The following is a 27,758-nucleotide window of genomic DNA, read 5'->3' as shown; positions in this document are numbered from 1 at the left end:
ACGTGTTACACCCAGTTCCTTTACACCACACGTTACGTACCCAAGCGTCTAGTGTATGAATCTTACAAGTGTAGAATCATCTAAAAAAGGAGCGTTAATGTTTTTTTTTTTACTAATAGGAAGCACGAGTCATCTCCCTGTCGTGATGCTAATGCTAATGCTGTAGCGGAACACAGTGAATTTTTTAAATGCTATAGAAAAGAAATCAGACAATGTGAGCTACAAAATGGCACAGAATAGCACGGTGTATACAGGAAGTGTGTGATTCGGGACAAGACAGTGTGCTATATTCTGACCTGCTTTTCCGTATCTACACGTTAACGACGTTACGAGAAAATTAGCATCGGTTAATGTGAGAATTTCTAGATCCATGTATGCAACAATATACTGGCAATAATACGCTAGAGAGACCTCGTTAGAATCTCATTTCAGTGTTGGTCGTCGTCTCACTCACACAGTTTAATGTGTTTGGGATTAAGCACAAGCTCTCGTCGTAGCTGAGGCAGCCTCGGAGCTTCCGAGGAACTGAATCAAGCCTTAACTGTCCTGGAGTAAATATTTCTGTAACTTTTGGACCTTTTGAACAGTCCAGAAAGCATAAAGTTTTTATAGGTTACTCTTCATTGCTGGTGTATTTTGTTTAATGAGGTCTAATGTATGATGCGTGTGTGTAACGTGAGTAATGTGCATGTATGGCTCTGATCATGAGTCTTGTGTAATTCGGATGGTGCGCCTTTCTTCTCATTCTCTAAGTGTGTGTGTATATTTATGTGTGTGTGTGTGTGTGTGTGTGTGTGTGTGGGGTGTTTGTAGAGCGGACTAACTCCACTGCATGTAGCTGCGCACTATGATAACCAGAAAGTGGCACTTCTTCTCCTGGACCAGGGGGCTTCTCCCCATGCAGCTGCCAAGGTACTAGCCTACACAACCACACACACACTCACTCACACACACATTAGTGCATCCGCTACACAATAAGCACCACTCCCTTTAAATCCCCCACAGCCTGATACACTTCTAGGTCACATTCCTTTCTTTTTCCATCATGTAACTTTCAGTCCAAACGTCATGCTCGAAAGTATGCGTCCTCGTTAACACCGCTCTCGGACACGCTTCGTGCGCTGGTGTGTTGTTGGTGAGCTTCAGGATCTTCACATAGTTCCTGATCATTATCTCTGTTGCCTCGTGATCCCAGGAACAAACAATCTGCCCTTCAGAAAGCCTTCACAGAACTGGTCTCAGCCTGTTGGGAAAGCAGCATGCTGAACCAATTAGAGGTGTTTGGTAGGAGGATTGTCACTGTGTGGCGAGGCGTTCGGGATCTTTTCATTTAACCTCACTTGACTCAGCTGGAAAAGAACACGTATTGGTCGTGTAGTCAACGTGTAGTCAACGTGTAGTCAACGTGTAGTCAACGTGTAGTCAACGTGTAGTCAACGTGTAGTTAATGTGTAGTCAACGTGTAGTCAACGTGTAGTCAACGTGTAGTCAATGTGTAGTCAACGTGTAGTTAATGTGTAGTTAACGTGTAGTTAATGTGTAGTTAACGTGTAGTTAACGTGTAGTCAACGTGTAGTCAACGTGTAGTCAACGTGTAGTTAACGTGTAGTTAACGTGTAGTTAACGTGTAGTTAACGTGTAGTTAACATGTAGTTAACGTGTAGTTAACGTGTAGTTAACGTGTAGTTAACATGTAGTTAATGTGTAGTTAACGTGTAGTTAACGTGTAGTTAACATGTAGTTAACGTGTAGTCACAACTAATTGTGTAATAACTGATTTTATGATTTATACTCACACTTAAGTAAAGCTTTATTTGTTTATATTCAATCACCCATCTCTGCATCTCTGACCAGTGAATGACATCGTTAGTATGTATTCAGCTGAACAAACCCCACAACCAACACCACTCTGTTTCTGGTGTGATGAAATACAGTACGTGCAGTATGAACGAAGTCGCGATCAAACCAGCTTACTAATAATTGTAAAAGTGACAACAACAGTTTTACATCAAACCCATGAGACTATAAACATTTATTACATTAAAGGTGCGGTCTCCGTTGTTTGAAAGCCAATGTTGACATATAAAATCACCAAAACAAACACGCCCCTAACCCAAACGGGTCCCACCCCTGTATCGATAGCTCCGCCCACACATACGTACATAACCCAGGCGACTAACAGAAAGAAACGTGTCTTTATCATAGCTGAAGGGAAGAACAATACGATTGTAGATAAACAAACAAGCAAAAATGCCACACAAGCATAATGATGTAAAGGACAAAGGCATATATTAGTTCTGTGTAACAAAGCAAAACCAACGTTACTCACCTATCGAGAAGGAAAAAAGCGCCTCGGCGTCTTAAGTAAAGTCGGCCACATATTCACAGGTCGGAGTTTCCCGAGTCGATAACTCCTGAGCTAAACGCTGTTACTACACAAAAGGCGGTTGTAGCTGCCTCTCTACATTACTACGATAGAAAAGAGGTGTTATTTGTGTAGTAACAGCGTTTAGCTCAGGAGTTATTGACTCGGGAAACTCCAACCTGTGAATATGTGGCCGACTTCCTGCTCCTTCAGTTCTCTCCAGCGCTGGAAAGCTGATCCTATATTAACACGTCCTACTTCTTGTCCTTATCGTAAGTCTTTCTTCTCTTTCGTTCTCTGTTTTTATCCTCCATGTCGATGTTAAAACCGCTTTCTGCTAACGTCACACACGCGCACTGAACACTCTCTCCGCCCGTATCGACAAGACACGCCCCTTTCTGCTCATTGGCTACATGTTTTTGTTTTGATTTTTTTTTTTTTTGTCGTCTCGACTCGGTTTTCTGAAGCGTTTCTCAAACAACGGAGACCCCACCTTTAAAGTCACATTGTTCTTCTCATTTTTGACCACTAGGCACTGTTTCTGGATTCGGGCTACTGAGCACGTTGTCGTGTGTCGTGTTCTAGAAAACATCTGTTGACATTTTATAACAACATCATTAGTGACTCAACAGAGATCATTAGTATCTCATCAGTATTATGAATGGTGAAGCTCTGACCTGGAGAACTTGAACAAGTTCTGAACAAGTCACCACTGAGACGTTCCCTAAAAGAACTTTCTAGTGTAAAGACTCCTTTTCTCAGACTTCACTGATAGGAAGAAGTGAACCAGTTCAATCTTCTGCTCTTCTGGCTGAATAGCCGTAGTGTGGAGATGGCTGTTTTGTTCCTGGCCACCGATTCCTGCCATGACATCACCACCACTGCTGCTGGCAATCCCATTCAGTGACATTTAGGGAACTGCTCTCTTTCCAAACCTTGTCTTTTTCCCCCTTTCTCTTTCTCCCAGCCTCTGGCATCGTCTGACACGTATTATGTTGGGTTTGAAGAAGCAGGGCTGGCTTGTAGATTTGGAAATCCCATAAATTTGTGGGCAGCAGTGGCGACAGTTTCCCCATTCGTGGTTTTACAGTCGAGGCAAAATGGGAAACGCATTCTCTGCTTCATGCTCTAGACTCGTCCTGTACACCATCTAAAAATGACTTGGTGTAGAGAAAGAAAAAAAAACAACAGCATTCTTTATTATATCTCAGAGCCTCCATCATCTTTAGTTCTACTGAAATAAACAATATCAGTTCCTTACTTTTAAAAGTAACCCTGATGTCATCATCATTCCTGATGAACGCCTGGTCCTTATTGCTCCTGTCCTGTCTGATCTCCCAGAATGGCTACACTCCTCTACATATAGCTGCCAAGAAGAATCAGATGGAGATCGCCACCACGCTGCTGGAATATGGCGCTGATACCAACGCCGCCACTCGACAGGGCATTAGTCCACTCCACCTGGCTGCTCAGGAGGGCAACGTGGACATGGTCACCCTGCTGCTTGCACGTGATGCCACCATCAACATGGGCAACAAGGTACGAACACTAAATGCACAGTAAAAAGGTTCAGACGATTATTATTTATCAGTATTTACTCTACATCTGATCTGTATGTCGAATGTCTCACAGCACTTACATTAGGATCTTCAAGCAGTCCAAATGATTTAACCCTTTTAACCAGCATGCTGGCGTTTGACTGATCAGACATTTTACATTTACAGTTTAATCCGATGAATAATTTTATCTCTCGGATCTAAACTTTCAGCGTGAGATGTTTTTCTCTCTGTTGATAATCTTACACAGAATTTTACCCGATGATAATGGACACCTTCAGATAATTATGAACAAACACATGAAAAAAAAAAAAACCTGACCAGATTTCTATGAAAATATTTTGTGTCACGAACATGGGATAAAACATTTACGGCATTTAGCAGACACTCTTATCCACTTTGGGTTAAGGGCCTTGCTCAGGGGCCCAGCAGTGGCAGCTTGGTAGACCTGAGTTCGAACCCATGACCTTCCGATCTTTAGCCCAACACCTTAACCACCGAGCTACCACATCCCACGTGTAAAACAGACCCAAAAGCAGGATAGCAAAATAAACAGGGTTTAATAACAAAAAGACACAAAACATGACATGGACTAGAGACAGGACAACAGGACAAAACAACAGTAGACAATGATGATGACAATGGGAAACGGGTGTGTAGAGACGGGAGGAGCAGACAGAGGCGGGGCAGACACGTGACGAGCTGAGTCCTAACAATTTTGTAAGAAAATGTGTAAATTCATGTGACTACACGGCCCTGAATGTCTACTCTCATATTAAACACCACTGTAGAGTAGGACAAAAAAAATTGCACTAATTATAAGACCATCCAAATAAGAGAACTTGTCATGAGTAACACTGATATTTAAGGCTTAATCATTACATTATATTTGTCGTCATTTGTCTGACTCGTACATGTCATTACGTCTCATTTACCCACCAAGCTGTTGAGCGTTAAAGTCCTCACTCAGGGCTCCGGCGTCTTACAGAGTGCCCTGGAGTCGAGCTGTTAACTGAGCGAGTGGGCTGTAGACCTATAGACCTTCACGTCTGTGAAAATAACAGCACTGACACATGGATTTCTCCTTGAGAGGAAGTAAACCTTCACAAACCTCACGTGTGCTCTTTTCCTGTGTGCCACAAACAGCATATTTTGCCATATCGAATTTACGGAAAGTTCTTTAACACAAAGTTCACATTGGGAGGAATTCTGAGGTGTTCAACTGCCGCTTATACAACAAAAAAAAAAACAAGTCATATTTTACCTTCAGATGTTTTTACAGTAACACGTTTGTTTCATATGGAGCACATCATGCAGACTTCAGTACAGTTTCATCACCTTGATTTTGCAGCACGTGGCCACATTCGGCTCTTCGCATTCGGCTGCTACTGAATTTTGTGACGAATACAAACTTGTCATAATTTAACAGGACGAGTTTAATCCAGATGAATCGGTCGTGAGATTGTAACAGATTCCTCACGATGTGTGTTTAAGTCAATGAAGTCAGTGAGTTCCGCCTCCACCTTGTGTGTGTGGAGTTTGCATGTTCTCCCCGTGCCTCGGGGGTTTCCTCCGGGTACTCCGGTTTCCTCCCCCGGTCCAAAGACATGCATGGTAGGTTGATTGGCATCTCTGGAAAATTGTCCGTAGTGTGTGTGTGTGTGTGAGTGAATGAGAGTGTGTGTGTGTGTGAGTGTGTGTGAGTGTGTGTGTGTGTGTGTGTGTGAATGAGAGTGTGTGTGTGCCCTGTGATGGGTTGGCACTCCGTCCAGGGTGTATCCTGCCTCGATGCCCGATGACACCTTAGATAGGCACAGGCTCCCCGTGACCCGGGAAGTTCGGATAAGCGGTAGAAGATGAGTGAGAGTGAGTGAGTTTGATCCCAGGTCCACCAAGCTGCCACTGTTGGGCCCCTGAGCAAGGCCCTTGTGCTGGACAAGAGGGCATCTGCCAAAATAATGTAAATGAACCCGTATTACTGTTGTCTATTTTCTGGATATCAGTGTGACACAGTAAGAGAACAGAACACACACACACACACACACACACACACACACACACACACACACACACACACACACACACACAACTCGTGTGATTTCCATCGAGGAGAAAATCTGCTCTTAATTTCACAAAGGTGAAAGTCTATCTGTTAGACGGAGTTTAAAATAATCACAGTGTATTAGTACAGATGAATTTGCGGAGCAGACTTTGAGAGTGAGTAAACCCTGAGTACACAAAACACTCCTCAAGGCAGCGTCCAGACTCAGAGGAACCGCAGAGGAACCGCAGAGGAACCGCAGAGGAACCGCAGAGGAACACAGAGATCGACTTCACTGTAAAGTAGACTGAGAGCTCTGTATAAAACCTCAGGACTGGTAAACATGCTGCCTACAGAGCAGATGTGCTCGTGGTGTGTTTCATTCCAGCTGTGAGGAGAGCAGGACAGCAGATAAGATGGAGACCGCTCAGAACCGGACGCATTATCAGGTTACAGAATGTAGAGTTACAACAAATAGAAATTTCAACAGCTCTGATACTGAGACGTGCAGAATTTGTTACTGAAGTTTCTTTTCGAATAGTTTTTAGGATTCAAAGTGAAGTGAAATATAATTTTTCTAAAAAAAAAAAAAAAACTAACACAAAACACACAAACTTTTTTCTCCTGCTTCTCTTTCTTGTTCTTCTTTTACTACTTCTCTTTCTTATGTTTTTTATCATCTTTTTCTCTCTCTGTTTTTTTTTCTTACTCTGAGTTTTCTTCTTTTACTTCTTTCTCCTTCTTCTGGTTTGTCTTCTTCTCCTTGTTGTTAATGATCTTGTTGTAGATGTTCTTTTTGTTCTCCTCCTCCTCCTCTTCTTCTTCTTCTTCTTCTTCTCTGTATTATTATTATTATTATTATCCTTATTACTCACCTGTGTGTGTTGTGCTGTGTGTGTTAAAGAGTGGCCTGACTCCTCTTCACCTGGTGGCTCAGGAGGACAAAGTGAACGTAGCTGAAGTGTTGGTTAATCAGGGAGCTGCAGTTGATCCTGAGACCAAGGTACAGTACTGCAGCACTTACTCACTGCCACAGCTAAAGTAGCTCTCTGACCTCTAGACTGTAGAGCTAATGGGAAATACACTACATGCCTCAGATACACACACACACACGCACACACACACACACACACACACACACACACACACACACACACACACACACACACACACACACACACACACACACACATGGTCTGGAGGTGGCGTCACGCCTTACTGCAGGGCGTCTCAACAAGGAGTGGCTGAAGGTCATCGGGTGCATCTGTAGTGAGGGAGGAAGTGAAACTTGTACACTGATCAATACTCCACATGGCACTCAGCACTGAACACTGAACACCGCTGACACTGAACACCGCTGACACTGAACACTACTGACACTGAACACTACTGACAGTGAACACTACTGACACTGAACACCGCTGACACTGAACACTACTGACACTGAACACCGCTGACACTGAACACCGCTGACACTGAACACTACTGACACTGAACACTACTGACACTGAACACTACTGACAGTGAACACCGCTGACACTGAACACTACTGACACTGAACACTACTGACACTGAACACCGCTGACACTGAACACTACTGACACTGAACACTACTGACACTGAACACTACTGACACTGAACACCGCTGACACTGAACACTACTGACACTGAACACCGCTGACACTGAACACCATTGACACTGAACACCACTGACACTGAACACTACTGACACTGAACACTACTGACAGTGAACACTACTGACACTGAACACCGCTGACACTGAACACTACTGACACTGAACACCACTGACACTGAACACTACTGACACTGAACACCGCTGGCACTGAACATTACTGACAGTGAACACCGCTGACACTGAACAATACTGACACTGAACACTACTGACACTGAACACCGCTGGCACTGAACATTACTGACAGTGAACACCGCTGACACTGAACAATACTGACACTGAACACTACTGACACTGAACACCGCTGGCACTGAACATTACTGACACTGAACACCGCTGACACTGAACACTGCTGACACTGAACACTACTGACACTGAACACCGCTGGCACTGAACACTACTGACACTGAACACTACTGACACTGAACACTGCTGACACTGAACACTACTGACACTGAACACTACTGACACACATACACACACACACACACACACACACACACACACACCAACAAATGCACACAAACACACACACACCCACACCCACACACACATATCAGCACACAAATACAGACACACACACACATACACACACAAGCACACACAAAAACACACAAATGAACACAAACACATACACACACAAGGATACACACAAACGCACACAAACACAGACACACAAACACAGACACACACACACACACACACACACACACACACACACACACAGGATACCATTCCCATACACACACACACACACACACACACACACACACACACACACACACACACTTGTTTTTGTGTTGTGGGAGGAGACAGGAGAGATCCCCAGAGGAGACCCACATGCAGACACACGAGAACGTTCACAGACTGTAACACGAGCTCTAGATTGAACTGGAAACCCTGAAGCCGCGAGGCAGCAATGCTACCCGCTGCATGCGCTTAACGACGGCTGCTGCAGCACACACGATGTTGTTCTGGAAATGATTCAGTATCATTATTATAAGGAAGTCCATGGTGATCCTATAGCGCCCCCTTTCCCTCAGCATACACAGTACAGGAGTTTATCCAGTTGTCTTTCACAATGTGCTCCAGTCAGTAAATGGTATAAATTCAGTGAGTTTTGTTGGAACGAAACTGGCTAATTAAGTGCTGAAAAGTAGCACAATTGTTAGAATAAATGTGAACCTTCTCTTGACTGAAGGTGAAAAGTCGTGCTGTAATGTAGAAGAGGGAAAGGGGATGAAAAATTTATACAAGTGCGCCCTGAAATAACTGGCTCACTAAGCGAATGGTGTAATCTTTCGTCTCTCTGTTTCTCTCTTTCTCTTGCGTGATGCTGCTTCTGTCTGTAGATGGCGTATACTCCGCTGCACGTCGCCTGTCACTATGGCAACATAAAGATGGTGCACTTCCTCCTGAAGAACCAGGCTAAGGTCAACGCTAAAACGAAGGTGATTAGAAATTTTGACAGGTTAATGGTGTGATATTATGTGAGATGTTTAGCATCGGTGACGTAACAATGTTCTTCTGGCTGTGTTTGTGCAGAACGGATACACTCCTCTACACCAGGCTGCACAGCAAGGCCACACACACGTCATTAACCTCCTCCTGCAGCACGGAGCCTCGCCCAACGAGCTGACTCTGGTGAGTGGAGAAGGATCTGCATTCATGTGCTAGCAATAATAATAATAATAATAATAATAATAATAATAATAATAATAATGGAAATGTGCTGTTTTTTCAGTAGGACAGCACAATAAGCGCTATACAACAGCATCTACTCACAATCTGTTAAAACCTTTCTACATTTTAGCAGTGAAAAAATCTTCATACTAAGCTTCATGGTTTCTATCAGAGAATGTGAGAGGGAGGGAGAGTGTGTGTGAGACAAAGAGAGGGAGGGAGAGTGTCTGTGTGTGTGTGTGTGTGAGAGAGAGAGAGAGAGAGAGAGAGAGAGAGGTAGAGTGTCTGTGTGTGTGTGTGTGTGTGTGAGAGAGAGAGAGAGAGAGAGAGAGAGAGAGAGAGAGAGAGAGAGAGGGAGTGAGAGTGTGTGTGTGTATGTAAGAGAGAGAGAGAGAGAGTGTGTCTGAGAGAGAGAGAGAGAGAGAGGGAGTGAGTGTGTGTGTGTGAGAGAGAGAGAGGGAGAGAGAGAGAGGGAGGGAGGGTGTCTGTGTGTGAGAGAGAGAGAGGGAGGGAGAGTATGTGTGAGAGAAAGAGTGTGTGTGTGAGAGAGAGGGAGGGAGAGTGAAAGAGAGAGGGAGGGAGAGTGTCTGTGTGTGAGAGAGGGAGAGGGAGGGAGAGTGCGTGTGAGAGAAAGAGAGAGAGGGGGGGAGGGAGAGTGTGTGTGTGTGTGAGAGAGAGAGAGAGAGAGAGAGAGAGAGAGAGAGAGAGAGAGAGAGAGACTACTCTAAAACAGTTTACCAATATTTCCAGCTTTTAGTTATTAAAGAATGACGTCGTATTGAAACTGGAGACAATGTGGAGCGTCCACTGTACAGATCCACCTGAATCAGCTGTTACTATGGAAACAATAAGGCATTAAAATGACACTTCAAGATGTGACCAGCCACATCACACTAACTCTGTTCCCAGATCAGCCCTGAACACCAGTTACAGTACCATGATGGCTGCTGTGGCGTTTGGTTTGTATGTTTATGTCGTGATGTTGATGGCTTTTCATCTGTGTGCAGAACGGAAACACGGCTCTGTCCATCGCCAGGCGGCTGGGTTACATCTCAGTAGTGGACACCCTGAAGGTTGTGACTGAGGAGACCCTGACCACTATGGTGAGACTCCATGCTCTACACACACACACACACACACACACACACAGCGACCACTACACTTCAGCTTTAACCCTTACTGAGTCACGGGAACTGAAATAAAGTCACGCAGGTGGATTTTAACTGGATGCTCTTTTTATAGACGGTGACCGAGAAGCACAAGATAAATGTTCCAGAGACAATGAACGAGGTTCTGGACATGTCTGATGATGAAGGTAAACCCTGTGCTATGAATATTAATAATACATTAATGATTCATGCTTTAACTCAGTGCCATTTTGACTGTAGATATGAACAGTTTGTGTTAATCCACTCACATGGATATTCATCCTAACACTTCATGCTTAAATCACGCAGTTCGTAGAGCCAATGTCCCTGAAATGCTCAGTGAGGACTATATGTCAGATGTTGAAGAAGGTATTTTTTGTTCCTTTTCTTTTTCTTTTCTCTACGACCTTTTTTTTCACTCCTCACTCTAAACTAACAGACTTTCTTGACTCAGCTCACTATTCTTTGTTGTTGTGCTTTTCTCTGGGTTATAAATAATTACATGCACGTTTTACACAAATGTTGCTTCTCTGCTGTATACTTCACATTACGCTGCTTTAAAGGTGAGGTCTCTGTTGTTTGAAAGCCAATGTTGACATATAAAATCACCAAAACAAACACGCCCCTAACCCAAACGGGTCCCACCCCTGTATCGATAGCTCCGCCCACACATACGTACGTAACCCGGGCGACTAACAGAAAGAAACGTGTCTTTATCATAGCTGAAGGGAAGAACAATACGATTGTAGATAAACAAACAAGCAAAAATGCCACACAAGCATAATGATGTAAAGGACAAAGGCATATATTAGTTCTGTGTAACAAAGCAAAACCAACGTTACTCACCTATCGAGAAGGAAAAAAGCGCCTCGGCGTCTTAAGTAAAGTCGGCCACATATTCACAGGTCGGAGTTTCCCGAGTCGATAACTCCTGAGCTAAACGCTGTTACTACACAAAACGCGGTTGTAGCTGCCTCTCTACATTACTACGATAGAAAAGAGGTGTTATTTGTGTAGTAACAGCGTTTAGCTCAGGAGTTATTGACTCGGGAAACTCCAACCTGTGAATATGTGGCCAACTTCCTGCTCCTTCAGTTCTCTCCAGCGCTGGAAAGCTGATCCTATATTAACACGTCCTACTTCTTGTCCTTATCGTAAGTCTTTCTTCTCTTTCTTTCTTTGTTTTTATCCTCCATGTCCATGTTAAAACCGCTTTCTGCTAACGTCACACACGCGCACTGAACACTCTCTCCGCCCGTATTGACAAGCCCCGCCCCTTTCTGCTCATTGGCTACATGTTTGTTTTGTTTTTGTTTAGTTTGTCGTCCCGACTCAGTTTTCTGAAGCGTTGGTCAAACAACAGAGACCGCACCTTTAAGGGGAAAGATTTCAGACGTAGTTATAACGATGATGATCTCATTACAGCACACCTGTCAATGGGGTGGGGTTTATTTACTGACAGATTTACAGTCAGTTCTAGAAGTTACTGTTCTGGAATCAGGAAAACTGGGTGTCTGTAAGGATCTGAGAGACTTAATGATGGCTAGATGTCTGCGTCACTATCGGGTCTTCTGAGGTGTTTAATATCTAAAAAAAAGGACAACAGTAAAGTAACGATCAATTGGGAGAGAGAGAGAGACAGAGAGAGAGAGAGAGACAGAGAGAGAGAGAGAGAGAGAGAGAGAGAGAGAGAGAGAGAGAGAGAGAGAGAGAGAGAGTGTGCCTTTACACTGACCGTACTGGTGCTCACTTCCTGTGATTAGTCTAACATTCCTTATCAGTTCAGATTTAATAAGTAATGGTACTTACACATGAGTGGACAAATCAGTAACTGGACCATGATGACATCATGTGTGTTATTTGTTCATCATGCTACGTGTCCTGGGTAGGAAAGCTGAAGAACACACATTTTTATACGTACACTACACTACACTACACCACGCCACACCACACTACGCTACGCTACGCCATACTACACTACACTACACTACACCACGCCACACCACACTACACTACGCTACGCCATACTACACTACACTACACTACACCACGCCACACCACACTACACTACGCTACGCCATACTACACTACACTACACTACACTACGCCACGCTACGCTACACCACGCCACACCACACTACGCTACGCTACGCCATACTACACTACACTACACTACACTACGCCACGCTACACTACACCACGCCACACCACACTACGCTACGCTACGCCATACTACACTACACTACACTACACTACGCCACGCTACACTACGCTACGCCATACTACACTACACTACGCTACACCACGCCACACCACACTACACTACGCTACGCCATACTACACTACACTACACTACACTACGCCACGCTACACTACACCACGCCACACCACACTACGCTACGCTACGCCATACTACACTACACTACACTACACTACGCCACGCTACACTACGCTACGCCATACTACACTACACTACGCTACGCCACGCCACGCCACGCTACGCTACGCCACACTACACTACACTACAGTACGCTACACTACGCCACGCCACGCTTCGCCACGCTACACTACACTACTCTACACTATGCTACACTACACCACGCAACACTACGCTACGCTACACCACACCACACCACACTACACTACACTACACTACACTACACCACACTACACCACACCACACTACGCTACGCTACGCTACACTACACCACACTACACTACACTACACTACTCCACTCCACTCCACACTATACCACACCACAACACACTACACCACACTACGCTACGCTACACTACACTACACTACACCACACTACACTACACTACACTACTCCACTCCACTCCACACTATACCACACCACAACACACCACACTACACTACACCACACCACACCAGACCACACCACACTACACCACACTACACCACACCACACTACACTGCACTACACCACACCACACTACACCACACTACACTACACCACACCACACTACACTGCACTACACCACACCACACTACACCACACCACACTACACCACACTACACTACACCACACTACACTACACTACTCCACTCCACTCCACACTATACCACACCACAACACACCACACCACACTACGCTACGCTACACTACACTACACTACACCACACTACACTACACTACACTACTCCACTCCACTCCACACTATACCACACCACAACACACCACACTACACTACACCACACCACACCAGACCACACCACACTACACCACACTACACCACACCACACTACACTGCACTACACCACACCACACTACACCACACTACACTACACCACACCACACTACACTGCACTACACCACACCACACTACACCACACCACACTACACCACACTACACTACACTACACTACACCACACTACACTACACTACACTACACCACACTACACTACACTACACTACTCCACTCCACTCCACACTATACCACACCACAACACACCACACTACACTACACCACACCACACCAGACCACACCACACTACACCACACTACACCACACCACACTACACTGCACTACACCACACCACACTACACCACACCACACTACACTGCACTACACCACACCACACTACACCACACTACACTACACTACACTACACCACACTACACTACACTACACTACTCCACTCCACTCCACACTATACCACACCACAACACACCACACCACACTACGCTACGCTACACTACACTACACTACACCACACTACACTACACTACACTACTCCACTCCACTCCACACTATACCACACCACAACACACCACACTACACTACACCACACCACACCAGACCACACCACACTACACCACACTACACCACACCACACTACACTGCACTACACCACACCACACTACACCACACTACACTACACCACACTACACTACACAACACTACTCCACACTACACTACACTACACTACACCACACCACACTACACCACACTACACCACACCACACTACACCACACTACACCACACCACACTACACTGCACTACACCACACCACACTACACTGCACTACACCACACCACACTACACCACACTACACTACACCACACTACACTACACAACACTACTCCACACTACACTACACTACACTACACCACACCACACCAGACCACACCACACCACACTACACCACACTACACCACACCACACTACACCACACTACACCACACCACACTACACTGCACTACACCACACCACACTACACTGCACTACACCACACCACACTACACCACACTACACTACACCACACCACACTACACCACACTACACCACACCACACTACACTGCACTACACCACACCACTACACCACACTACACTACACCACACTACACTACACAACACTACTCCACACTACACTACACTACACCACACCACACTACACTACACCACACTACACTACTCCACACTACACCACACCACACCACACCACACTACACCACACCACACCACACCACTCTATACCACACCAGACCACACCACACCAGACCACACCACTCCACTCCACTCCACTCCACTACACCGCACCACACCACAACACACCACACTACACTACACTACACCACACCACACCAGACCACATCACACCACACTACACCACACCACACCACACCACACCACACCACATCACACTACACTACACCACACCACACTACACCACTCTACACTACACTACACCACACCACACTACACCACACTACACCACACTACACTACTCCACACTAATCCACACTACACTACTCCACACTAATCCAGATGCAGATTCTGTAATATATGTAATATAGCCATATGTTGGTGCTTTGGAGAATGGCAAGAAACTTCAGCAGTTACACACTGTTACGTAATATACGATTAAAACTAACCACTCGCCGTCGTTCTAGTGGTAAGCAGTAAGTTTCCAGTTTATTGTCATGTCTATAAAGTGTGCTTAAGCATCTATATACAGTGACATTCTCATTCAATACGTTAGCACACTCTTACTCAGACACAGTGCAAAAAAAACTGCAGTGGGGATACTGAACATTTTCAGACCTATAAATGATTAACGTTAATACCGAACGTAACGCACACAGAGTTAAAGGATATTCAGAGTCTGATATCAGTACAGGACAGTAAGTGATCGTGATAAATTAAAGTGCACTGTAACGGTGCTACACGACTCTGACTGGAGCCACTAGACAGATTAACAGCAGGCTGTAGATTTATTGCTGTAGCAATAGGGGGTCTCTGAGGCACTGTTTTAGAGCCAGTGCACACTTTCATTACTCAAGTTCATTTTTTAAAGATAAACTAGTCGTATAAGTAAAAAAAAAAACAACAACTCGGAAACCCTGTAATTTACCAAGCATTTTATTCAACAGGATGTGTTTACTGCCTCGAAAAAATTACAGACTGTGTGTGTGTGTGTGTGTGTGTGTGTGTGTGTGTGTGTGTGTGTGTGTGTGTGTGTGTGTGTGTGTGTGAGGACTGCTGTGGGGTCTAGTTACTGATAACTGACACTTGTGCACCCTGATTCCACTGACATAACTTGGATAGCTTCTCATTTACACGCTCCGAAATAAACCCCGTAAAGGTGCCGCTGTGTTTGGGCTCATTAGTGAACATTCTTTGGTGAATTCTCTGAAGGCAAAAGCCTGGTGTAAGATTAAGTTTCGATGCTGTGGTATTTAATCAAAGGGAAATAAACAGCATGTTACGATGGACACAGTTGACAAAACTACCTAGGAGATAGATACAAAAGGCTGTGGCTGAGACACGGGTACTGTATACAGGTCTCTCGGTGTCAGGTTAAGACTCTAACCGTAACCTGAACAGCCTCTGATGACGATCTGTAAATATAGATGTAGTAAGTGTTGATTTTAAAGGCTCAGACTGGCTACACGTGGTGTGAATGTGTGCTGCTCTGCAATGGACTGGAGCTCCATCAAAATACATCGCAACCTTCATGGGAAGCTCGACTAGAATTTATTGTAGTAACGTAACGAATAAATGATCGAGTGGCGGTCTGTTATATGGACTGTTGAAATGTCTCAGAAGAAGGTTTGTTTCGGTGACCGGTGATACGAGGAGTTTAAAAAAAAATCTCAACTAAATCTGTGAGAGGAGATAAACTTAAAAGTGACAGAATTCAGAAGTTTTCATTTGAGTTCAATTCAATTTAAGTTCTCATGAAATCAGTTCTGTAAGAAATCAGACTGGTGAACACACACACACACACACACACACACACACACACACACACACACACAGCAGTGAACACACACACACACAGCAGTGAACACACACACACAGCAGTGAACACACACACACAGCAGTGAACACACACACACACAGCAGTGAACACACACACACACACACACACACACACACACACAGCAGTGAACACACACACACAGCAGTGAACACACACACACACAGCAGTGAACACACACACAGCAGTGAACACACACACACACACAGCAGTGAACACACACACACACACACAGCAGTGAACACACACACACACAGCAGTGAACACACACACACAGCAGTGAACACGCACACACAGCAGTGAACACACACACACAGCAGTGAACACACACACACACAGCAGTGAACACACACACACACAGCAGTGAACACACACACACAGCAGTGAACACACACACACAGCAGTAAATACACACACAGCAGTGAACACACACACACACACAGCAGTGAACACACACACACACACAGCAGTGAACACACACAGCAGTGAACACACACACACAGCAGTGAACACACAGCAGTGAACACACACACACACAGCAGTGAACACACACACAGCAGTGAACACACACACACATACCAGTGAACACACACACACAGCAGTGAACACACACACACACACACACACACACACACAGAAGTGAACACACACACACACAGCAGTGAACACACACAGCAGTGAACACACACACACACAGCAGTGAACACACACACACACAGCAGTGAACACACACACACACAGCAGTGAACACACACACACAGCAGTGAACACACACACACAGCAGTGAACACACAGCAGTGAACACACACACAGCAGTGAACACACACACACACATACCAGTGAACACACACACACACACACACACACACACACACACACACAGCAGGGAACACACACACAGCAGTGAACACACACACACAGCAGTGAACACACACACACACACAGCAGTGAACACACACACACAGCAGTGAACACACACACACACACAGCAGTGAACACACACACGGAGCAGTGGGCGGCCATTTATGCTGCGGCGCCCGGGGAGCAGTTGGGGGGGTTTGGGTGCCTTGCTCAAGTGCATCCCAGTCGTGGTATTGCTGGCCCGAGACTCGAACCTCGGCCTGAGACTCAAACCCACAACCTTAGGGTTAGGAGTCAGACTCTCGAACGCTCTAACCATTAGGCCACGACTTCCCCCACTGGATGATGAGGTTCAGGGTTTGACTACATGACCTTATTTTATCAAAAAGTTTATATAAAATGTTTTTCCCAGAATAAAAACTAATAATGTGTCACTGTCTGTTTCGACCTTTAGAACTTTAACACTATGTAGTTTGACATTTTCACTCGAGGTTCATGTATAAATGTGATTTTGAGTGACGTTGTCATGTGAATTAGACAAAGCCGTGTATAAACTGATGTGTTGGAGTTTAGGTGGAGTTTGAATGCGGAAAGCTTTCATGATCCTTCCTGTGTAATAAAGGGGCCGGGGGCAGGTGGCTGTCGTTCCGTCTCTCCCACCCGCCTGTGTGTCCTCCTGCTTGTAAAGGGGTTCTTTTGTCCTTTATTCTCTTCCTAAGAGTCGGATTACTGAGTACACCTAGTCCCCTAGAAACCCCCCCCCCCACACACACACACACACACACACTCTCATTCTCTATTGTGCCCCATAGTAGAGGGCATTGAGTCTCCAATCATAGAGGTCTGTACCACCCCTGCCGTGACCTCAGAATTGCTGTGCTCCCGCGCATTTCAAACTCTCGTCAGCAGCTAAGGGGTGTGTGTGTGTGTGTGTGTGTGTGTGTGTGTGTGTGTGTGTGTGTGAGAGAGAGAGAGAGAGAGAGAGAGAGAGAGAGAGAGAGAGAGAGAGAGAGATAGAGAGAGAGAGAGAGTGTGTGTGTGTGTGTGTGTGTGTGTGTGTGTGTGTGTGTGTGTGTGTGTGTGTGTGTGTGTGTGTGTGCGCAGTGCAACGCGAGGGACTGTAGTTTTTCGGCCAGTCAGGGCGAAGGGACCGGGATACGCAGGATATTTGGACGCATCCGTACTGTGTGTTATTCTGGATTTGTTCTGACTTGAGCGTGTGGATTTGAAGTGGACGTACGGCATGAACAAGGAGGAAGTGGCCATTGAAAAGGTAAAGAGACGCTAAAGGAGGGTCATGACCACTCAGCTGTGTAAGAGTTACTCTGAGAGCTGCTGCAGCTGCTGCTTGGGTTTGTTTACGGCGTTCAGGGCTGGTCGTGTACGATAGATTTAGCACTGCAGCACACGCATGGCAGCTCAGGCGAGAGAAAGCTGATCTGTGCAAGTGTGTGTGTGTGTGTGTGTGTGTGTGTGTGTGTGTGTGTGTGTGTGTGTGTGTGCGTGTGTGCGTGTGTGTGTGTGTGCGTGTGTGCGTGTGTGTGCGTGTGTGCGTGTGTGCGTGTGTGTGTGTGTGTGTGTGTGTTCAGAGAGAGCTGTTCAGAAAGGTTTTGCTGACTGTTAAAGCTTGTGGTTGAAAGCCAGGCAGCTCGGAGGGCTAGTCAATGGTAGGTTTTTTTTTTCTTTTTTCCATGACGGTGTGTGTGGGTGTGTGCGGGAAATTCTTTTATGTGAAGTAAACAGTGAATACGGGATAAAATGCGTGTGTGCGGCAGTAATAGTACAGCAGTAGAGGGTTTGTGGGGAGGGGTTGCTGTGGCGATGAGCAGCGGGGGAGCAGGATACGCTTTGTCACTGTCGGAATGCTGTCCCCCCTCCACACCAGCTTCTCTCTCTTTCTCTCTCTTTCTCTCTGGTGTGCACTTGCTCTAAATCTTTTCTTTAACCCTGTGAGTGACTTTACTGGTTGTGAACTTTGTGTAGTTTACTGATTCTTACTCCTTTTGGTACAAGAAAGAATAAAAAATGCTCGACTAAATAAACAAGTAAATAAATAAATAAAGGAAAATGACAGTTCCGTGTCTCATTTAGTGGGTACGAGTCGTTTTAGGATTGTACCCGTCACTGTATACTGGATGCTTCCTGGACGAAGGTTTTACGCTAAGTCTGTCTGGGTTTTTAGGTGAGGACGTGATGTTGGGGGACACAGATAAGTACCTGGGTCCCCAGGACCTGCGTGAGCTAGGGGACGACTCTTTGCCTCAGGAAGGTTACGTGGGTTTCAGCATCGGAGCCCGATCCGGAAGGTAACGCTGCTGTTCACACATATACACACTTATTCTTCACCTGCCTTTCCCATGCATTCAAACTAAATCTGAGTTTGATTGTTACGGTGTTGTACAACACTGAGCTGAACATCTACAGATAAAGTTCAGACCATAAAAAAGTTCAACATGACGGCGGCTGCCATCATTAAAGAGCCGACGGACTTCAGCATTAACACCATAAATAATATAATAAACATGTTAAGGTTCAGTGACAGATGTTTAATAAATACAACCGGATTTATGGAGGTTTATCTAAAACTAAATCGAATAACAAAAAGCCATTTATTAAATGTATTAAATTGACTCATTTTTCGAACGTAACCCCAGAACTTTTTTTTTAATTCTGAAGTTCAGGTTTGTTCATTTAAAACGAATTCATTAAACCGTCGTCAGTTAAAGGAACGTTAACGTAGAACCGCAGAAGAGGAGCGGTTCGTATCCGCCAACATGTTTTTGTGTTCGTGACCTGTAGGGAAAGAGCACAGCGTTCAGAGCTTTGACTCACGCAGACCTTGAGCTGAATGAATAGGATTTGTCCCGTTATCTCTTCTTTTTCCCTGATTGCTGGATTATCGGCAGCCTGGTCAATGTTTACACTGTTACCTGGCTGCTGCTGTCATACTCCACACTGGCTGAATGTCACAGTCACTAAGGCTAATGTTTAACCTACACGGTGCTAAAAATCTGCCCAATACATCAAACTGGTATAATAATACACCAAAAGCACTAGACGGGATAAACCAGACTCTGTATCCATGAGCTGGGATAAAAAAGGAATAATCTGCATGGATATTCAGCTCCGAACGCTCGGGTCAGAGCGAGCTCGGTTTTAATTCGGTCCGTCCTGTTTGACGCCAAGGAGCTCTGTTTCCTTTCAGCCTCCATTTTAGCAGCATCTGCCAAATATCTGCTTGCTTCGCATGCTCTTAGACAGCACTGCAGCTCTCCTCTGTGTTTCCCCCGAGAGAGTGAGGTTCGTTGGTAGAAATCCGCATGCTCATACCGCAACACTGTAAACCGCATTCTTTTTTTAAAATCTTTTCGGGGATCCCACACGCCGAACGAAAGCTCGTTGAGAAGAGGAGCTCAGCGGGGTCTAAGAGTGTGTTGCAGCGCAACTGCAGAACATTACGAGCTGCCGTCATTCAGCCACTGCATTTTGCTCTCGCTCTCTGATTCATTGCTTTCGATCTCCTCTGTCCCTCTTCTCTCCTTTCCTCCACCATACCGATTCCTTCTCATAGTCCTAGAGTCAGGTAAGAGGGCATGACTGTGGATCCCCCCTCCCTCTCCCTCCCCCCCCTTCCTTCCTCGAGTCATTAAGTCACGGAAACACTCCGTCTTTGTAACGTCCTTCATCTGTTCTCTGTTCATTTTAAAAAGAAGTTACAAACGAGTGCAAAATGTGCTGATGAATCAAGCCTGTGCTTTTTTGACTCGTGAGAACTTGTTGATCTTTGAGTCGGTCAACCTAAGTTTAGATTTCAGAGTCCAACTTACAATGTGCTTGATGTCATATTAAAGGAACTCTGCCTGTCCTGAGCTCTTTGGCCTTTGCGCTTTCAAGGCTGTTTTTTTTTTTACTGGTTTTGATGTGATTCCATTTTTTTCTTCTCATGCGGCTTCCAGGGTTCCGTGGAGTTCACAGACACGAACTTCCCCTTAAGAACTTTTCCATATTTTTCCGACTAATAATTTATTAGCTGTAAATTCACCTGTCGCTGGAAATTTACGGGCAGGTATTCACAATGCCGATTCCCACGGGACGGAGCACTAGCACATACATCTGTACACGTGTGCTGGGAGCAAAAAAAGTTCAGTCTGGTTGGAAAGTCACAACTCAGCGTGGCTTATTTTTAAGAAAGACCTCGCCTCCTTTGCAGCTTCAAATGGCAATCTATTTCAGGGTCAGGATTCTGTAAGAGAACCCACAGACCCACTTACTGATGCTGCGCTCGTGACGAACGTCTCTAATCCTAAACATCTGAGAAAAATACAGATAACATGCGTATAGTCATGGCGTTAGGGTGTCAGCCATTTCCACCTGCTGTTCATTAGTCGCTCACACTCGTCTTTATTCTGCACATCGACGCTCTGTCCATTGTTTGACGCTCGTGTGCTGTCGTTTTTCTTTCGAACCTTTGCGCCAGTTTCCCTGGAAGCTGCATGCAGTAACAGGTGTGTGTTGTATTTATTTTTTTGTGCGTATGTGTGTTTGTGTGTGTCTGTGTTTTGTGCTCATCTCATTGTCATGCCCCGCTCCCTCCCCTGTGCACTGTGTGTGATATACTGTGAATGCCAACAGCCTGCGCTCCTTCAGTTCGGATAGGTCCAACACACTGAACCGGAGCTCTTTCACCAGGGACAGCATGATGATCGAGGAGATCCTGGCACCCAGCAAGGACACGGTACGCCTTCTACACTCTCCATCCTGTTTTTATTTTCTCCTTGGCTTTATTTCAGAAGCTGAATTTACATTTGAGCTGTTCAGGAGAAGCAGTTATTTATATTTTATTATATATTTATTTATATGAACGGTGGAATATCAACAGGTTATTGTTCCATGGTGTTCAACCGAAGGCCTCAATTTTATAGCTTAGCAGCTTAGCGGTGTTAAATTCTGGCTGCAAGGTTTCATCGTTTCTATAGCAACGACATACCCAGGGTCTTAAATAGCAGATAATTCAAAGACACATAAACGGTATAAAGTGTGTGTAATTGGTGCAATTAGATGTGGTGAAGAGAATCGATCACTACTGGAGACGGACTCCATGATGGAGAGCTTTTGAAGGTTTCTTAGTACTAGGAGTTTTTTATTTCACTATAAATAGCTGAAAAATTGTCACGTTTGTTTGTTAGACTTCTGCTCATGTTCTATTGCTATAAGAAATACTAATCTTATCATCTATTTTATAATCTATCATGATGCATCACACATATTTTTAATTTAGTAATTTATCCCAGGAGGCATGGTGGCTTAGTGGTTAGCACGTTCGCCTCACACCTCCAGGGTTGGGGGTTCGATTCCCGCCTCCTCCTTGTGTGTGTGGAGTTTGCATGTTCTCCCCGTGCCTCGGGGGTTTCCTCCGGGTACTCCGGTTTCCTCCACCGATCCAAAGACATGCATGGTAGGTTGATTGGCATCTCTGGGAAATTGTCCGTAGTGTGTGAGTGTGTGAGTGAATGAGAGTGTGTGTGTGCCCTGTGATGGGTTGGCACTCCATCCAGGGTGTATCCTGCCTCGATGCACGGTGACGCCTGAGATAGGCACAGGCTCCCCATGACCTGAGAAGTTCGGATAAGCGGTAGGGAATGAATGGATGAATGAATGAATGTTTTAATTCCAGACAAAAGGATGAACGCACTTCTGGTGCATTAGCAAGCCATAGCCAAGATGTTTCTCCATCTAGGCTTGATTCAGCTCCAGCTACTTCATTTGTGCTATGTGCCGGAGCTGAAAAATGTTCAAACCAAACACAATCCCAATCTCAAGGAACTACTGACTACAAACACCCTTTATTACAGTCACGCAATCAAGAATCATCAAGAAATATCTAAAAGACTGCAGGATATGCTGTGTATAGTTCAGGAGGAACTTCATCCTTCATCATGATGATAGCAATTGGACGCAATGCAGTACGATCTTGTCCTATATAATAATAAATAATATATAAGACTATTGTAAAAAAAAAATCTGAGCCTATATTAAATCTTTATTACTATTGTGTACCATTCTTATATTCCTATGGAGCAGTAGCCAGGTATGATGGATAAATGGTATTGAATTCATAAGCAAACATTAGGCATCTGTTATAAAGGCTTTTTAACTATTCAGAAGAATGCCTTTTATTATTATTTGAACGATCTCTTTAACAAAGAGCGTTTTAAACCACTGAACATTCTCGTTTGTCTCGTTCCCTTTCTTACGGCTCTATTCGGTAATCAGTGTTTACCTGAGGATCGTCACTCGTGTTCAGAGTCGGGTTACGAAGCTCAAATCGCTGTCATGTTTTTGGACAATGCATTCGAATAGTGTTGCCAGATTTGGCTTTAATCGTGTGAATACTGTGAGGTATTAAAGATACCGCCGTGTTTTAAACACGAGCCACAAAAAAAATAAGTGATAGAATACATGGAGTGAGTTAAATATTTACACTTTAAAAATAAAAAAGACTAATATGATGATGTACTGTATGAAGACGAGGATTGACCACTAGGGTTGCAAAATTCCGGGAATTTTCAAGGCTGGAAACTTTCCATGGGAATTAACGGGAATATATTGGAATTAACGGGAATATATTGGAATTAACGGGAATATATGGGAATTAACGGGAATAAATGGGAATTAACGGGAATATATTATAATTAACGGGAATATATGGGAATTAACGGGAATTTAAAAAAAATGCAGAGTTGTCTATAACAAGGAACTTAAATGTAGTTAAAAAATCTTGCAGCATAATTTTGTTTAAAACAAGATTTAATGCGATTTAAGTAGAATCTGTACCCTGCGTTCCTCGGTAATTTACACACAGCACACTGCTTACTGGAAGGCCATTGAGGCCAAAACCCCTGCAGGTACTTGTGTTCTTCCATAACATCCACAGTAACACTTTATTTTAGGGGCATTTTACTAGTTGCTTATTAGCATGAATATTAATAGAATATTGGCTATTTACTTATTAAGCACATATTAATGCCTTATTCTGCATGACCTTATTCTACATTCTTAACTGTATAATACCCAATACCTAAACTTAATAACTACCTTACTAACTCTTAATAAGCAGTAAATTAGGAGTGTTACACATACACAGAAAATTTGATGACCCCCCCACACACACACACTCATCCCCCCTGAAATAAAAAACCTCTATAAAAAATAATGTTTATTACAATTATTAAGTTTATGATGTTTATTACAAGCATAATACTGTTTATTATGCTTTTGTGTTACACAATGAAAGAATCAGTTAAAGTTCTACTTACAATTAAATCGGTCAAGACGTCATTTTTAAATGTGTATTACCTTACATGCACGTCTGCTTATGACCAAACAACATGTTTATTTATGTTTGTATATGATATAGTTTATATACATTTCCCTATATTTCCAAACAATTCCCAGAAATTCCTGTAAATTTCCAAAAATTCCCATACAGTTTCCAATTTTGAATATTTTTACAAAATTCCCCAGATTAAGTTCCCGTGGAAAGTTTCCAGAAACTTTCCGCCCCTTTGCAACCTTATTGACCAACCAAGACTGACAATGTGGATTAATTTAAATACGTCTTCTAGGTTCATCACTGAGTAGCTCCTAAAATAGCACTTGATCCAGCGCATCATATTCATATAAAGTGATTTTAACTCTTTTTATCAGAGGTTTTAGAGGGTGTCGTTGTTCAGCGTTGAATTGTATTTGTCATGTTCCACTCCACGGTTTTGATTAATAGCTCATATGAAATAGACACTCAGGGCTTTAGGAATCATTAGTTTTCCAGTTTTCCAGCCTACACGTCATTTCTAAATAAAATAAATAAATGTTTTTTTTGTCATCAAAGTCAATGATATCAAACCAATGTCTGCTCTCTGAGATGCTCCGAGTGTTTGTTCGGCTAAAATTCTGTGTAAATTCTGTGTTAGGAAGCATCTCACTGCCCTGTGCTCATTTTAACCCTTGTATGATGTTCGTATGTTCGTTACTCAGCCGGTATTCGTGGGTCTGTTCGACTCGCTGCATTTTTTGGGTTTTTAATTCAACACAATCAAAAATTTGATGTAAAAATACTCTACAGAGGTTTGCTTAATCCCAATTACAAGCGATATAAACAGCATATATGGTTAATATTTGCCCTTTACCTTTATTACATCACATTTTTTAATTAAAGTGCTATTCGTTTTTTGTTATTTTTTAATAAAATGTAATAAAGAAAATCGAATTTAAATCGTTATGAGTGGGAAAAAAATCAACAAATTTTACAAGGAAGCAAAGTTTTTCAAAACTATTGATGTTTATGAATATGTGTCCCACAGACCCGAACATCATACACGGGTTAAAAATCAGACTTTAGACCATAAAATTTAAATGTCTGATTAGTTGATTTTGAACCGGTGTATTCTGAGTGCTGTCAGTTAATATTGTGTGCTGTCAGTTAAAGGTGAGGTCTCTGATGTTTGAAAGCCAATGTTGACATACAAAATCACCAAAACAAACACGCCCCTAACCCAAACGGGTCCCACCCCTGTATCGATAGCTCCGCCCACACATACGTACGTAACCCAGGCGACTAACAGAAAGAAACGTGTCTTTATCATAGCTGAAGGGAAGAACAATACGATTGTAGATAAACAAACAAGCAAAAATGCCACACAAGCATAATGATGTAAAGGACAAAGGCATATATTAGTTCTGTGTAACAAAGCAAAACCAACGTTACTCACCTATCGAGAAGGAAAAAAGCGCCTCGGCGTCTTAAGTAAAGTCGGCCACATATTCACAGGTCGGAGTTTCCCGAGTCGATAACTCCTGAGCTAAACGCTGTTACTACACAAAAGGCGGTTGTAGCTGCCTCTCTACATTACTACGATAGAAAAGAGGTGTTATTTGTGTAGTAACAGCGTTTAGCTCAGGAGTTATTGACTCGGGAAACTCCAACCTGTGAATATGTGGCCGACTTCCTGCTCCTTCAGTTCTCTCCAGCGCTGGAAAGCTGATCCTATATTAACACGTCCTACTTCTTGTCCTTATCGTAAGTCTTTCTTCTCTTTCTTTCTTTGTTTTTATCCTCCATGTCGATGTTAAAACCGCTTTCTGCTAATGTCACACACGCGCACTGAACACTCTCTCCGCCCGTTTAGACAAGCCCCGCCCCTTTCTGCTCATTGGCTACACGTTAGTTTTGTTTTTTGTTTATTATCGGCCCGACTCGGTTTTCTGAAGCATTTCTCAAAAATCGGAGACCGCACCTTTAATACAGTATTGTGTGCTTTCACAGGAGAATGTGTGCAGGATTTTACTGCACTTATAAATCACTGTGTAAATGTGTTCATGTTAATCCAGTGCACTTTTCTAGTTTTTTTATTCAATCAGTGAATCAATAGTGACATTTTGTTATATACTGTACGACATCTGCTTTAATTATTGACTGCGATTCAATACAATAAGTCCAGTATCAGATTTGCATGCAGTTGAGATTCACCTCTGTGTAGACAATAGTGTATGTATACGATATGTATACTTCAGTCATAGTTATGAGGTTTAAGGAGATCTCTGTGTTTAGCTCATTATGAGTGCTGATGTCAGTGTGTTTAAAACATTCTGTTCTTCTTTAAATGCTTCAGGCTGTCTGTAAAGCGATGCACTGCGTTGTTGAGCCCCATAATAAGGTATCCAGTTCAATGAGAGCTGTAATATTATTTTACCAATCTTCAGCTGATATGCAGACAACCATATTCGCATAGCAGCCGTTTAATCACGCGATGCCTGAATTCCCCCTGCTGTCAGAGAAGCACATGTTTATTTGCTACTCTATGATTTGTCGCCTGGTTTTTAACTGCTTTAGACTATCCTTGACTTGCCATTATTTGCTTCAAGAAGTTTGAGTTCCTACTCTCCACTGTCCCTACAACCCGTTTTAAACATGCATGTGTTCTTTGGATGCTTTCTACCATCAGACACTCAGTGAGGTGATAAGTGTGTGGTTGAGATGCTAATTGCAACGTAGGCATCACTTCTCAGCTCCACGACACTTACCTCCTAGTGCCGGTTTATTGCCATGCATTGACATTGAGG

General features: G+C 43.9%; 1 protein-coding gene across 5 annotated transcripts in view; it reads left to right on the top strand.

Annotated features, from left to right (window-relative positions):
- ank3b (ankyrin 3b) overlaps window positions 1-27,758 on the top strand; it is a 108,620-nt gene that overhangs the window by 55,179 nt on the left and 25,683 nt on the right. For 3 of the 5 annotated variants that reach the window (XM_047817190.1, XM_047817188.1, XM_047817189.1), the window contains exons 17-28: window positions 814-912; window positions 3,707-3,904; window positions 6,867-6,965; window positions 9,008-9,106; window positions 9,201-9,299; window positions 10,346-10,441; window positions 10,581-10,653; window positions 10,796-10,855; window positions 19,822-19,945; window positions 21,211-21,222; window positions 22,272-22,374; window positions 27,308-27,352. In XM_047817190.1, the coding sequence (XP_047673146.1) occupies window positions 814-912; window positions 3,707-3,904; window positions 6,867-6,965; window positions 9,008-9,106; window positions 9,201-9,299; window positions 10,346-10,441; window positions 10,581-10,653; window positions 10,796-10,855; window positions 19,822-19,945; window positions 21,211-21,222; window positions 22,272-22,374; window positions 27,308-27,352 (1,107 nt within the window). The remainder of the gene's footprint in view (window positions 1-813; window positions 913-3,706; window positions 3,905-6,866; window positions 6,966-9,007; window positions 9,107-9,200; window positions 9,300-10,345; window positions 10,442-10,580; window positions 10,654-10,795; window positions 10,856-19,821; window positions 19,946-21,210; window positions 21,223-22,271; window positions 22,375-27,307; window positions 27,353-27,758) is intronic. The other 2 variants (XM_047817191.1, XM_047817193.1) reach the window with 1 other exon arrangement.

Source organism: Tachysurus fulvidraco, chromosome 8 (assembly GCF_022655615.1).
Source record: "Tachysurus fulvidraco isolate hzauxx_2018 chromosome 8, HZAU_PFXX_2.0, whole genome shotgun sequence".
In the NCBI taxonomy this organism is placed as follows: domain Eukaryota; kingdom Metazoa; phylum Chordata; class Actinopteri; order Siluriformes; family Bagridae; genus Tachysurus; species Tachysurus fulvidraco.
The sequence above is the reverse complement of the archived record's forward strand: the minus strand, read 5'-3'. Positions and strand labels throughout refer to the sequence as shown.